Raw genomic sequence first — 14,970 nt, 5'->3', positions numbered from 1 at the left:
TATCCTGCTAGGATCTAATTAAGTCCATGTACAGTTTGAGACATGTTTTAGTGCTAACTTTTCTTGTGGAATGGCCTTACAAGAAATGTATGATACAATATTAGACCCCATTTAAGCAGGAGATACACACAATCTATCAAAAACCTAGAGAACACATATACTAACTCAGATGTCATCTCAAAACTGAACACCAATTTCTGGCACGAGAAAATTTAGGCAGGCAATTTCTATGAAATATTTTAATATTTAATTTACTTGACCAAAAAATTATAATAGTTAACAAAGGGTAAAACAGTTCTGGAACAGGCCCGAAGCTTTTCAGTGTTTTCAGACTGCAGTCAGAGAACTGATGACAGATCACAACCACCCTGGCAGCTGCCACGGATTGGCAGAGCTGGGACACCACATGGCATGGATGTAACATGTATTGTCTTATTATAGTAGTTCTAAACATAAATTTTTAAAATATATTCAAACATATTAGTAGGACAACAAGAGCACAGAAGGTTGGGTTTACTATTACCTCTGCTATATCCATGCTGTATTCTCTTCTCACATTAGTCTAGCAAACTTGCAGAAGAACATTTATGCAGGTTTTTTTAATATAAAGAAACTACATGCAGATAAGATTTGCAATAAAGCTCATCATTCATCCCTCCTTGGTAGTCTCTTTATTACCCTCATTAATATTGCTTTTCTGTCTCCAGACCTGCGCCTCCAAGTGCTTCCCCAATTTCTCTCACCTGAATAGGACTGCGGGATTTATCTCAAGAGTAATATTACGTTGTGTTCACGTATTTCCAAGATTTTTATGTATGCATCCAGTCTCTGACTTTCAGAGATCATAACTGCAGCTTCAATTCTCCTTCTCTGGGAATCAACTAAATGCATAATTTGCCTGAACTTGTGATAACACTTCAGTATTTAAGTGCATTCACAGTACTCAGTAGCATAAATTGTTATTAAAAGAAACTCTTGGGATCAATATGGTTAAACTTTCACTGAAGCCCCCATATCTTCACAGCCACCTGGATATTATACTTGCCTAAACACTATGCACATTAAAGAGAGGTTTATATTAAAGACTACATCTTCAGGTTGTCATTATATCCTGCTCTGCAATAAAAATGAATGAACTTTAATTAAAAATGTGCCCAGACAAAAAACAAACTACTAGCAGTGGGGGAAGGGAATTATTGTTTTCCCATTTAAAGCAAAAAAAACCCCCGCAACAACAACAACAAAGTAAGAAAAAGCCTACAAGAAGAGCCATTGCACAAGTCTTTAGCTAGATTTGTAGTCTGAGAAATAAAAATGTGCCAGTTGATGAATTACAAGCTTAATTACATCTGGGATAAGACATTTTAGAACCCAAAGGAAAAATGATTTGCTGAATGTCAGCATGCTCAGATGCCCACCAGCGAGCAGTCCCTCCTCTATCCCAGGGTTTCAGTGAAGACAACATACATGTCAAGCACAGCAGAAGAAACACAAACTAATGAAACTGTGTGTAAGCTGTAATTACACTGTCTCAGTGAATGGCACTTGGGGTATTGTGAACAGATTGTACATGTTACTTCACACAGGGCCTAATGAAGCGTTCCCTGTTCTACAAACTTCACCTCTTGATTTAATTAACCTTCATACCTATACATGCACTACCTACCAATCATAAATGTTGGAAACCCCTTAAATCAACTATGGTGCTTTTGAGCTACATTGGAAAAGTAACAGAGGTTTGGTTTGTGTTCAGTTTGGCAGCTCAAAAGTGAGCAGCAAGGAAATTTTAAGGCTCTTAGAAAATAAAAACTCATATGGTGAATTTGGCCCTAAATCACCACTCCTAAACATAACAACTAATCCTGTAAATGAAAGAGCAATGAAGCAGAATTGATTCATTCACAACAATGAATAGCAACTAATATTTTACTAGAAGAAAAATAAACATGAAAATAATCTAGGAGATCAAACTTTATAGAAGACCTCTAGATATGAAAATGGGTTCTGTTTTGCAGAACCAAATAGATTAAGACTCACATCTTAAGTCTGAAGGCATGACTTTACCCAATGCAAATACATAAATATATAAAACTACATCATTTTCACCAACCTTTAAAAACAGAAAGAACACTCATCATTTTTGTACCAAATAAAAAAGTCATCTCACAGACCACAGCAGTTAATATTTTCCAAGTTTAGGACAGAGCAGGCTGCCTACAGCAGCCCTCCAGACCTCCCATTAGCCTTCATCTTCATGTTTGCCAGATCAAAATGTTCCTCCTGTATAAATTCCTGCTCAGATTTGAGCACTCAAGGACAGATCTGTACAAATGCAAAGGGAAGCTCTGTCTGTTCCACTGGCAGGAACAAACCCAAGGAAGGAAAGCAGGAAGCCCTCATTTTCTCGGCTAACAAAGGGCAGCATCTTCTACTGTATTTTGAAGGAACAAAGAGAAAGAACTGCACCTCAGAGAGGCACCTTCATGACACAGGAGCTACCAGGGCTGCTCCTGGCAGGCAAGGCTCAGCTGAGGTCCTTCATGAAGACTTGGTTGCTGTGTAAACAAGAAAGCAAAACTGACACACTTTTTCTGCTTCCCTTCCCCCAGGATTGAAGTTTGCATAAGATACTTAATATTTTACTTCATTAAAAAATCAAGTTGAAATTACTTAATGCACGAATTAGAAAAACACTCAGAGTTGATTTAGAAACTACAGGCTGCATTGGAGAAATATTAGTAAATTCTACACAACAACAAAGAGCAAGTGAAAGCTGCAGAGATAATTTATGTGATTCTCCAAAGTCATTTTAATAGTACCTCTCATAAAAAATTAATCTGTGAAAGTTAGCAAGCATGACACAGAGGAGGAGAGCCAGTGGACTGGATAGAAGTTGGCTGAGGGATAAAAGAGAAAGTTTGCCAGGCACAGAAAATGAGGACTCTCCTTGCATTTTAAAATTGAATCTTCTGTTTTTATATCCAGCTCTGGAGACCTACATTACAAGCAAAAAGAAGTACAAAGACCTCCCTAAAAGCCTATGAAGCAACACAATTTCTGCTTTAAAAAGAACAAAACCAAAACCACATAGAATAAAGCAGAAAAAACCTCAAGAAAATGCAACATTTATGGTTACATTCATCACTCCAGAACAGAGATTTCAAGGAAGGAGCAGAAACCTGTGTAATAGAGGCCATAAAGCAGGGTTTTAAATTAACTGAGAATTCAGCCAACCTTGACAACTTAAACAGAAGGTATCAGGTCTGTCCTTTTCCTTCACTGGAGCTCTGCTATTCATGAGAATATCAACCAATGTCAATGTCATTCTGGCATAAAGGATAATAATTGTATTTATGATCTATCCGTCTAAGGCAGCATGTGAGATCACTCAAGAAAGCTAAAATATACCATAATACTTGAAAATATTTAATATATTTTAAACCTGTACTTACTACTTTTCACTTCAGTAGAAAATCTGCAGCTACTGTAAAACAATATCATGCTTTGCCTTGTACCATTTTATTAAATAAATAAACAAGTATGTTGGTCAATAATGTCACAAGAGGAGTAGCTCAGCACACTTGATTATCTTCCTACACTGTAGCTACTTACTCAAAGGTCATCCTTCACCTTTTTTATTTTCTTCCTGACTCAGTTCTTGGGCCCTGAGTGCATGGTAGTAATTTGAACTTCAAGGTACCAAGATGGAAAAATATTGCAATGCTACAAAGTGCCACACTCCAGTGAGGCCAGGGACACAGAGCATGACAAACGACTGCAATTGGTGTGAAATGGCTGGGAGAGCATTTGGTACAGGACATCAGAGCTGCTGTGGTGGTAGCACAGACCCTGCTGGCAGATGTTCCATCACTACCAGGCTGGGGTTTCAGCTGACAGCAGGGATGCTGAAAGTCCCAGGTTAGCTTTTAAGCCTGAAACCGAAGGCTCTCAGTTTCCAAAGTGCCTCATCACAGGCAGAGTGTTCACTTCACTCCCGGCCATTTTCTTCCCTTCTTCTATAGCATTAGCAAACAAGGTGGACACTCACAAGTCATCTCCACACACAGCTCAACAAAGTTCAGGAATTCCCAAAGAATCTGAACACATCTATAGCTCAGGATGCTCCACAGATTCACTCAAAGTCTGAGTCCACATCAACCAGAATTAAATCAGAACTGGGTGACTTCAAGCCAAGGAACTTATGACTTGCATACTGAAGCACTCTGTGACCCTGTGTTTCAAATCAGAAGCTGCATCAATGTTTTTGGAAACCTCTATGCGTCATATGGCACAGGCATATTATTATATATTTATTTAATATTATTTATATATATTATATAAAATATTCCCATATTTTTGAGGTTTAAACAGCTAACACTGACCCATTAACTGTGTACACACCAAAGAGGACTAAAAATGATACATTACTGAGGACCTAGCAATACTGGAAGCCACAGGTCAGCAGCTGAATCTTTTGGGGATGTCTCCTTTCACAACTGACTCACAAACTCCTATCACCTCATGTGAAAGTCACTGCTACCCAAAAGAGAAGGCACGGCTGCTTGCTGCTGCTGCTGAACACACCCAGACCCTTCACCTGATGTTCACAACTCCAAGGGCAGTATGAGCAGCCTGGCTGCCATGGCAGAGCCTGCCACAGAACCCTTCACTGCTGTAGTCTACACTAACACAACTATCAATAGTCCTGGAAGACCTAAAAAATTAAAGAAAATGCTTAAAACATGGTGAAAAGTGTTTTTGTTCAAACTGATATTTCCAGCATTGAAAAAAGTAGCTATAGCTTTTATAAACATCAACATGGAGTTTCCTTACAGTGATCCCTTTCCCATCTGGAATAGGAAAGAATAACACATAGGGTATAATCCTGTATTTCTGTGTATTTTGAATGAAAAGGTAGAGAACAAAGCTCGTGGCAATTTTAACACCCTCACATTCTGGTAACTGCAAGGAGCTGTCCTGGGCAGACCATTGGGTTTGTTAATGTAAAAGTAGGGTAGGTTTTATGCAAGGACAGTGGCCTTACTTCTTACAAAAGAAACCTCAGAATGAACAATGTGCCAGAATTCATGTAGCACAAAGAAGAGCACAGGCTTCTGGGTTTATAATCACACCGTTTTTCAAAGTCCAAAGCTGTGAACTAATTTATGGCCCCAGTTCATTTGTACTCGCTACTACAGCAAAGCTTAAAGCCAATACAGATGATATCTGGCTTCCCAGGAAAGGCTTTTCACAGACCTAAGTAAAAAGCCATTTTGCACCCTAACCAATGCTATTATAGATCTTACCCAAAAAGTAAACATAGATTCTCCCTTGTTGTGATTGGCAACAAGTGTTCCTGGGATTCTGAAAAATTAGGGGTTAGTGAATGGAGTCCTCTGTTTCTTGTGTACCACAAAAATAAATAAACCTTGATCTGCAAAATCCTAAACTGTATTGTGTGCACTGCTTCACACTGCAGCTGAATGGAGGCATTTTACTCTGGTCTCTCTGGTCTTGAATTTCAGAATACAGTGCAGAGCAGAATAAAGCCACAGGCTTGGAAAAGCTATTTATAGTGCACATGCCCCAAGGAGATATAGCTAATAACTAATTCATTTCACATCACACATTTGAATGCAATATGAAAACTTCTCAGTTTCTTATCAGCGCAGGAGAAAGGACCCTGTGGCTTTCTTAAAATAATTAAGGATTCTTTACCAAAACATTTTAATCAACTACATCTCCACAGCAGTCTTTTCTTTCCCTGCCTATAGCTATTTTATTGGGAGGTCCATACCTATTAGGTTTGATAAAAGTGCTGTGCTGATAAAAGTTTTGATAAAATGAGGCTCATTTTCCTAGATAACACATTTGTTTATCAAATGGTTTTCCACAAGCTGGATTAAAATCCAATATAATACTGGTCATATCAGCAGGAAACAAATAGAAAAATCTGCTGAAGAATTCAGTGAGCTATGTAACTGTAATGTCCGCATATGATGAGGTTTGGGATTGGGTTAGTTTTCTGCTGTAGAGAAAACAGATCAGCTAAGTATTGTTCCATGGACCAGATTGCTCAATATTTTATTACAAATGATTAAGAATTAAACAACAGACACGGAAGATAGGGATTTGCAGTCCTTGAGAGACATCAATAAGCATATTGAGCTTCTGTTCTGCTGCAAGTGCAGCAGCAACAAAGCAGCAAGCTGACACAGTGCTCAGTGTAATGACTGCCTTCTTGTTTCTCCACACCCACAATTTCTGTTTTCTTTTGCTTTTCTTCCACATACTGACACCAGGTGTTAGAACAGCTTGACTCAAGGAGAGTGTCCCAAGAACAGTGTGGCTTCAGCCAGTTCTGGTGCCAAGAAGGTATCAGAAAAAAGCCAGCAGGGGAGGCTGTGAGGAGCCCCAGCTGGTGCTCCACAGGAGCTACTATTGCCATGGGACTCTGGAAACTCTAAGAGAAGAGCAAGGATCCTTGGAAGCAAAAAGGAATTGAAAAAGTCCAAAAAAAAAAAAACCCACAAATACTATCCTATGGCTCAGACTTAGCAATGACCCACTATTTAACCTGGTCCTTCTGTTACTTCTTAATTAAAAGGCAAGTTTTTGTTAGCAGGTTTTATGCTTAAATTAGAATTAATTGATATACAGAGCAATGTGAATGAACACCAATCTGTAATTCAGTGCCCCCAGGGCACCCAGTTTTTCCTGAGTAGGATGACAACATCCCAATTTTACCACAGCAGAAGCAGCATGAAAATTGTTTGTAACACACAGTAAACATAGACTGTTACAAGATATTGTGAACTTATACAGCCTTTTACTGATGTTGTAGGATCAGTGAAAATGCTGGCAAACACTGAAGAATATATGCATAGACATCATAATGATTTAAACATAGCTGCCTTTCTGTTCAGCAGGCTTAACAGAGACAAAAGCAGTTACCTTGTACACAAAATGCTTGTTTGCAAATTTATCAGTCATGAAGGTCAGTGGGTAAAACTTGAATAAACATATCCTAAATCGCTAATTAAATTTACCAGAAAGAATGCAGATCTCCTTCAACAATCCTTTTAGGGTTTGGGGTTTTTCTTCTTTTCAGCAGGATATTCTGATAGCATTACAAAGTAGAGCTCAGTGACCCCTGAACACCCATTTCCAGAATCAGACCTTTTATAGAAAGGATACACTACTTCATCTGTGTGCATTGATTTTATTTAGTAAATGGAGAGAAGCTGACCTGAGTTTTTTTTTCAATTTTAGATTGAGAGAGGGCTTTTGATTTGGGTTTTTTTCCTGTTCTGTTTTCACTTCTGCTGTTCGTTCATTTCACTATGTTTATTACATGTTTACTGATCATATGCTTTAGTCTGAATCTCTCTAATATTCAGAAAATAAATATATCCTCGTTGCAATCAAGCAACAATATATCAACTATGATTATTAAAGCAAACAAGGTAAATTATACTGACAAATATAGGATTAAAAAAAATTGCAAGATGGGAGTAAAAATAACTGCAAAATGCATCATCTGCTCATTTTTTCATATTTTAGTCTGAGCCAGAGCATGTCCAGACTACCTGCAACACAAAACATGCAAGCACTCTAAACAACTTGTGAAGGCAGAAATCACCTTAGCTGCTTAGAATTCTAAATATATTGAGGGTACATCAAGTTATTGAAACCAACTGTCACTTTTAAAATTTTGTTCATACAGTATTTAAAACTTTGAAAAGCACAAGTACTATCTAGTCATCACATGAATTCTTCAATTGTTACTTCTCCCATCAAGTAAGTGGCAGATAAATTTTTATATGCTAATATTTAAACTAATTTTTATTAATTGCTGTTCCAATGTAAACTTTCTAGTGACTTCATTACATCAGTAGGTGAAGAAATAGAATCCTAACAGAAAAAAACACTAAAATCAAGTACAGCAATATAATTTAATATAAATAATACTATACTGGTTATAAGCTTTTCTGTGTTTTCTTCAAAGGTCAGAAATATCTACTTTCCCCAGGAAATTCCAAGTATTTCACTTCTAAAACAAAGGAGAAGTGCAAAGCTTGTAGATTGCCAGAAATGTAAATTCATTAGTTATTAAATCAATACATTTGAATGGCAAAACCCACAGCACTGCAGATGAAAGACATGTGACAGGACATTGGGTTTTTGGAATCTTTAAATGTACATTACAACACTGAGTCAGCACCTTCTCTGTAACACAGGAAAGTGAAAATGTCTTTTTGAAAGAGCAAGAGAGGGCTAAGCAGTGATCTCCTCCTGAAGTGGATTTATACCCATAGCCCTGCAAAGGTGCAGTGATGTCCTCTGAAGTGTATTTATAACCTGTAATTTATAATTTATTTATTTACAGCCCTGCAAAGGAGCGTGGTCACTGATCACACTGTCTCCTGGTGATGCAGCAATGCAAGGTGCTGCTGTGCCAGAACATCAGGAGATGAACTCCTGTACTCCTGCACCCTGTCAGGAGAGCTCAGCAGCCTGAACAGCAGCACAGGGAGAAGTGCTCAGGGATGGTTCCATGCTTGTACCATGCTAGTATCTCCCATCCATGAGCTGCTGCTAAAGAACCAGCCCCTGAGCTGCTATCCATGCTTGTTCTGCTTCCAGACAGGCAAGTAGGCAGAGAAAATGAGCCATTCCAAAAGCAAACACCATGAAACACTGTGCTATATTCACTGCTTGTACAGAGCAAAGCAGAGTAACAGCAACACAAAATTTCTCTCCTTTACACTCTAAGATGTGTCTCAGTGTGTGCTTATTACATCAGAACAGCCAATCCTCTTCCAAATCAACCTAGAAATTTCTTCCAATGAACACCTGAAATCTGAATCCTCTCCTACTTGATTCCCATGATATTTATCAACACGGAAGAACTGGAGCCAATAATATGATGTGTGTATAATCACATTTTAACTCCAGCTAGTATCCACCTGGAGCATCTTGAGCTTCATTTTAAAAGCTCAGTTATATTGAAGACCTTTCAAATAAAGGGAAACCTTGTGGATCAAGCTCTGAAAAACAATCACAGAAAAAAACTGCCATTGATACTTTTCAACACATCTTTCTATAATTAATTCATTTAGTGACTACTAAGCTAACATAAAATCAGTCTGTGATTATACAGCCAAATGCAAAAGCAGATGACAAAAAACATGAGCAAATTTCCAACTTTTCACTGCTTAACTTCATTAAACATGTTTCTCATTTAAAAGTAGCAATGTTGCTGGGTCTCAGGTATTTCTAAATCCTGCAATTAGTGACTACTAAAATTTTCACTTATTGGCTGGATTTTAAAACCACCTTCAGCATTTCACTACTGTTGTAGTACTATCTATGCTAACAGAAATTCTTCATGCTTGAGTCTTGGTGCAATATGGGGTAAAGGAGAACCTCAGCCATCCTCTCTTCTCTCATTTATCAGGGGTGGAGAACAGCCTGTCCATATCCAGCATGTCCAGACCAGGCATTCAAACTCCAGAGCCTCATGACAAAGCACATCGTTAGCTTTCATTTTCTTGCCAGCTCCCAGATATTTCCAATGTAGTACCCACTTTTTCTCTTAAGAAGGAACCTTTCTTAAGGCCTTTTCTGTTCTGAAATTATTTTATTGACAGTCAGAAGTTCTCTTAGGATTGCAAATAAAGATAGAGGCACAATATTTTATAAATCCACTGCAAAATACCATCTGAATTTCCTAGAACTAAGAAAATTAATCTACCTCACTCACCTTTTAATGGAAGATGTCCCTGCCCATGACAGGGGGGTTTGAACTAGAGAATCTTTAGGGTCCCTTCCAACTCAAACCATTCTGTGATTCTATGATTCAAATGTTTTGCCCAGATGTTGGATAGATAGATATAAAACAGGCATAAAGACTTATCACAAAAACCTGGCAGTGGACAAGGTAAGGAAGCATTTGACACAGACCACTACAGCCATCTGTATGTCAACAAAGACTGCATCACAACTCAGAAAAAAAAAATTAGTCATCTTCCTGTCCACTAATGATACACACATAAAATTTATCAATTATCTGCGTGCCAAAGTGTGATCTGTTGCTGTCAGTTGAAAAGATAGGCATATTCTCCAATTATTTCCTGTATGGTACAAATTAAACAGCATAACTATTGAAACCTTTCATTAACCTCCCAGCAAGTACATGTCTTTCTAAACAATTACAGTCAAAACAACAATGATCTACAGACCAATTTTGCAAGGCTGAAAACCAGAGACACCCATTCTTTAAATCTAATGTTATTTTGCCAGACAACAGACCACAGACATGATACAGCAAATTCCAAGCTGTATGTAACTCACAAATTGAGCATGACCTTTTACTGTGCCCAGCTGATGGTTCAGGCTGTGCTGCTATGGGACAAGACAGGGACATTCACAGGGGCCAAAGGCACCAGCCAGTCTGATCAGGTGCTCACTGGAGAGCCCAGATTCTCTCTCAAGTCCTTAGTGCACTAGGAAGAAGCCCCTGGGAGGATTTGTTCTCTGAGCACAACACCAAAATAAGGATAAAGCCCAGCATTTAAAGGTGGAGGCAGCAAACAGCTGCAGCCCAACAAGGAGCACAAAAGAACCAGGAAGGTACACACAGAAAACATATCCTGTCTTTGGGCAAAAGAAAAGACAGCTTTGAACTCTCCCAACTCAATACCTAAACTAGATAAAAATCAAAATTGTAATAGTCTGTGCAACTGGATTAATATTCAACCAATGTCATTCTCATTTAAAACATTTAAACCCCGCCCCCCCCTTAATCAGTCTTAATTTTTAGATGTGAAGGAAAATCCGAATAGAGGGATATACTCTATTGGATATCAAAGTCTTAAAATGTGAACTAATACTACCACTCCAAAAACATCTTTAAACATTCTGTATTATGAAAGTTATGTCACTGTAGTGCAGGAAAGACCCAGTTAGGAGACAGAATATTTTCCCACCTAAAACAAAAAAGCAGAGAAGTTCTGACCTCATAAAGCAGCCAGTTGGCACTAAGATTTGTTTTTCATTCCAACAGCTAGCTGAGATACCAGAGCAGATCTAGAAACCTAATTATTAACTATCATTTAGAATAGTACTTACTGATCTATTTTTTCCTTTGGATAATAGAGGTGTTATTTTATACTCAAAATCTATGCTTGGTTAGAACATAGCCTGTTTTCATTTTACAACTGTTGAGCAACAGACTAAGATGACACTATGTGTCAAAAAGGAAGCTTTGATTTACGTTTGCACATTTCCATGGGTAGTAAAACCAAATAAAGTTGTGTTGGCAACAATCCCATTATTTTGCCACTGAAGGCAAGTTTGTGAACCTCAGGAGAGGCTGAGTTTCCCACCAAGCTGCAGACTCATAAAAAGCTGTCAACATCAAATGCCAGAACCAGGCCAGAAGTCTCTTTTAATATTTTTTTTTAAGAGCACTGGTGAAAAGATAGTCCACAAGAGTGGGGACAAATTGTAGTGTCACAACTACCCAAAAAGCAACAGAATCAAGAGTCAAATGACATCAAAAACGGTTAGTATACATGACTGTACCTTGGTCTATCATTTGGAAGATATAATTTATCAGTGCAAGCAGTGCAGCTTGTCTACTATATTTAGGGCTAAACCCAGATGGATTCAGTCAAGGAAATCTGAGGATTCTAGATGCCACCAGAGTCGCCTTGCGCACAAGCTTCCTTATAGCTTTCCCTAAAAAACAAAGAAATTCAAGACAAAAAAGGTGAAAACTTTCCTCATCTAAGGACAATTTTTCAAGCAGGAACAAAACTGCTGACCCTGTAAGCAAGCAAGCACCTTGTTCTCCCAATCACTTTCAGTAATAGAAAAATCCTTCCTCAGTGGACATTCCCAGACTTACAAAAGTGAGCCACAAACCACAGCCCAGATCTTTGTAGCTCCTACATTCACCTACACCAGTGCAATTAGCTGAGAGGCAAGAGAGTTTCCTTTCTCATACTCATAATCCCAAAGAAGTAGAAACTAACTTTGGAATTACCAGTCCTGATCTAAGTCACTGAAATAATTAAGTACCTTGAAAATTCTTCAGTGTGAAACCCATTGTATAGCTGTTGAAAGGATTAAACTCAGATTAATCAATTTACCCTCCACCAACAGTTCAACAGAATAACTGTTGAAGCAGTTTCAAGAAGCATTAGCTGCCTCAGTCAATAAAATTTAAAATGGAGCCCATAAAATCATTCTACAGGATCTAGAGAAGAGGTGCACTTTCCCTTTTAAAGGCAGGATCTTCCTACTGAGAAAGAAAAAAGGAAAAATAAAATCACATAAGCATATAAATAAAATTCTCTATTTCATAGAAATAAATGTATTTCCATTATCTGAATATGAGGAGAGGAAATTAGGGAACTGGATTTTATACTAATATTGGTATTCAAAAGGAAACAGTTTGAAGTAGCAGCCTCATTCCAGGTTTGTATAACATCAAAGAAAAAAACCTGATGGACCCATGAAGAAATATCTTCTCCATTTTAATTCACATATTTCATTTTCCAAAAGCCTTTCTTCTCTAGGAGTTACACCAGAAAGGAAATACATGCAAGCAGTGACTAGGAAAAAAAGAATCTTTATTATACATTCCAGGTAGATTTCTATGGTTGTTTACACATGTGTATACTCAAATTTGCAGTGCTTTGAAATTCAGAAAGATGAAGTGCTGTATCAAAGCAGTTCTTTATATTAAGGCATTTGTCATTATGGGAATCTAGTTCAGACAGCAACAATCCATTCAAGTTAGTTACTCAGGTGTGTATTTGTATGCACCAAGCTCTCATGAGAGAGTTTTCTTTCAACTATATTTGCACTTTTAAAAAGCAGTACTGAAAGTGAGTCAAGCCCACAGTATTCCTTTGGTGGAAATGAGGCAAGTTCTCTGGGTTTGTAGACACCACATCTCTAATACATAATTTCCAAAATCAGTGGAGGCGCAATACTTACACCAGCACTTGCAGATTCAGTCTGAGTAGCGCAGAATTATCGGCCTGTGGCTGATGTGGGAATTGTAAGAAAGCAACACGGAACAAGCCTTGGCTTTGACCAACCAATCAGAGCACAGAGGATTCTTTATATAACCAAATTTAAGGACACTTCCCATCTCTCACATCACACTTCCCTTAAAAAGGCAGACCTCTACTAAATATAATCCCACTCTTTATGACTTGCCTTGCAAGCTGGCTGGCAAGTAGACTTGAGGAATTATTAGCCAAGGGCAATTTCTAAGTGAAGTCTTATAGGAATATACATGTACTTTAGGGATGACCCAAAACCCAAGCAAAATTAGTATCTTGCATAAATGTTCTTGAAAAAGAAATTAAAATGCAAGGGACACTGCAGAAATTGCTTTCAAGAGCTTGAGTACTCTTGTCTGCTTTCTGGCTAAAGAATTTTAGATTCTCAACCCTTTTTTAATAATATAATTGATTTTTCTTGAATCAAAACCAAATTAAGGTATTTCTAGATCATCTATGCCACCACTGGAAGCACTAATCTAAGCATTGATTTACTGCAAACAATTATATAAAACTCTGATAAGTTATATTTCTATTATTTCTCTGGAAGCCATTTGTTGAGGTTTTCCACAATTACATTCTCAAACCATTGTCGGTTAATGAAGTCACTATAGATGATATCAAGTGGAAACCCAGACCAGAGACAATAATTGTCAGTTAAATACTGGCAGGGTGCTTATGAAATGTTGGTTTTATAATTACCTTCAGGATGTCTTCCATGGTGTGTTGATATCCAGAATGGTTACAAACTAGCCTTACTTTCCATAAGTGCCCTCCATGCATTTTAAATGCATGCCACCAAAAGGCCATGTCCAAGAAAAACAAATTCTCATTCTTGCTCTCCCTCTTGCATCTACGAATTTATTTATAGCCAAAAAATCAATATCAAATGTCCCATGTTTATTAGAATGCAACAGTATCTGCCGTACTCTGATACTATAATGCCATAATGACTGCTGGTCATTTGTATGTATCTTGCAACTTAGAATACAGTTCTCTACAGCAAGTTAAAAACCACTAATAAACAAGGAAAAGCTCATATAACAATAAAAAACTCAACTGTAAATATCAGAAGATAAAATATCAGTAAACTCAATCACTAAAAACACATTTGTAAAACGTGGGCATGCTTAAAAACTATCTCCTGGGTGTAGGGTTTTATGTACTCATGCATCCAATGGCAAGAAACAAATGTGAAACACCACACGTGTTAAATTTGACCATCCAAACCCAGAAACTCAAAATATATTTGCTGATCCGCAAAGACTTTTCTAAGGTTTTTGCTTCACTCAAAAACATTAGGAGACTGTCCTATGAATATTTTTAAAGCATTGATTTGACACAAGAACAACATATACAAATAACATATAAATGTATATACAAATATATAAATATATATTTATATTTATTTTGTTCTTTGTTCTTAATGATGTTATTATATATGTTATATGTAATAATATATATCAAAGAATAACATATAAATATAAATGACTAACAGACCCAAAAATACTTAAGCCTGCTTAGCTACATAATCAGTGAGGATCAATCCATGTTCTACTTATTAGGATAGAAGAATCCCAGGGCAATAGGTTAACACTTACTCCATATTATAAGCAAAGAAGAGTTTCACTTTTCCTTTTAGTTTGCTGTAACATGACTGGTTTAAGCTCTGCTGGTTTTCAGTTTGTTTTGGTTTTGCTTTGGGGTTTTTGGTACTATCTTGGGAGCTGGATTTTTCGTTGTTTGTTGAGCTGATGCAAATCTTCATCTTGATTTCTTGCCAAGTCATGTACCACATGCTTGGAAACTTGTGTTTCCTGAACATCATGATGGCTTTACCAGCCTGCTTTACTATTCTGGTGGCTGGACAATGAGGTTTAGCTGGGTG

At 37.5% G+C, this 14,970-nt stretch overlaps 1 protein-coding gene across 10 annotated transcripts in view; it reads right to left on the bottom strand.

Annotated features, from left to right (window-relative positions):
- Positions 1–14,970, bottom strand: part of PPP2R2C (protein phosphatase 2 regulatory subunit Bgamma) — a 189,129-nt gene that overhangs the window by 74,849 nt on the left and 99,310 nt on the right. For 4 of the 10 annotated variants that reach the window (XM_064711752.1, XM_064711753.1, XM_064711750.1 and 1 more), the window contains one exon: positions 11,590–11,745. The exons of the other annotated variants lie outside the window; for them this stretch is intronic. In XM_064711752.1, coding sequence (XP_064567822.1) covers positions 11,590–11,602 — 13 coding nt within the window. In that variant the 5' untranslated portion in view covers positions 11,603–11,745. The remainder of the gene's footprint in view (positions 1–11,589; positions 11,746–14,970) is intronic. 10 annotated transcript variants of the gene reach the window in all.

This window comes from Zonotrichia leucophrys, chromosome 4 (genome assembly GCF_028769735.1).
Source record: "Zonotrichia leucophrys gambelii isolate GWCS_2022_RI chromosome 4, RI_Zleu_2.0, whole genome shotgun sequence".
Classification (NCBI taxonomy): domain Eukaryota; kingdom Metazoa; phylum Chordata; class Aves; order Passeriformes; family Passerellidae; genus Zonotrichia; species Zonotrichia leucophrys.
This window is presented reverse-complemented; position numbering and strand designations above follow the sequence as displayed.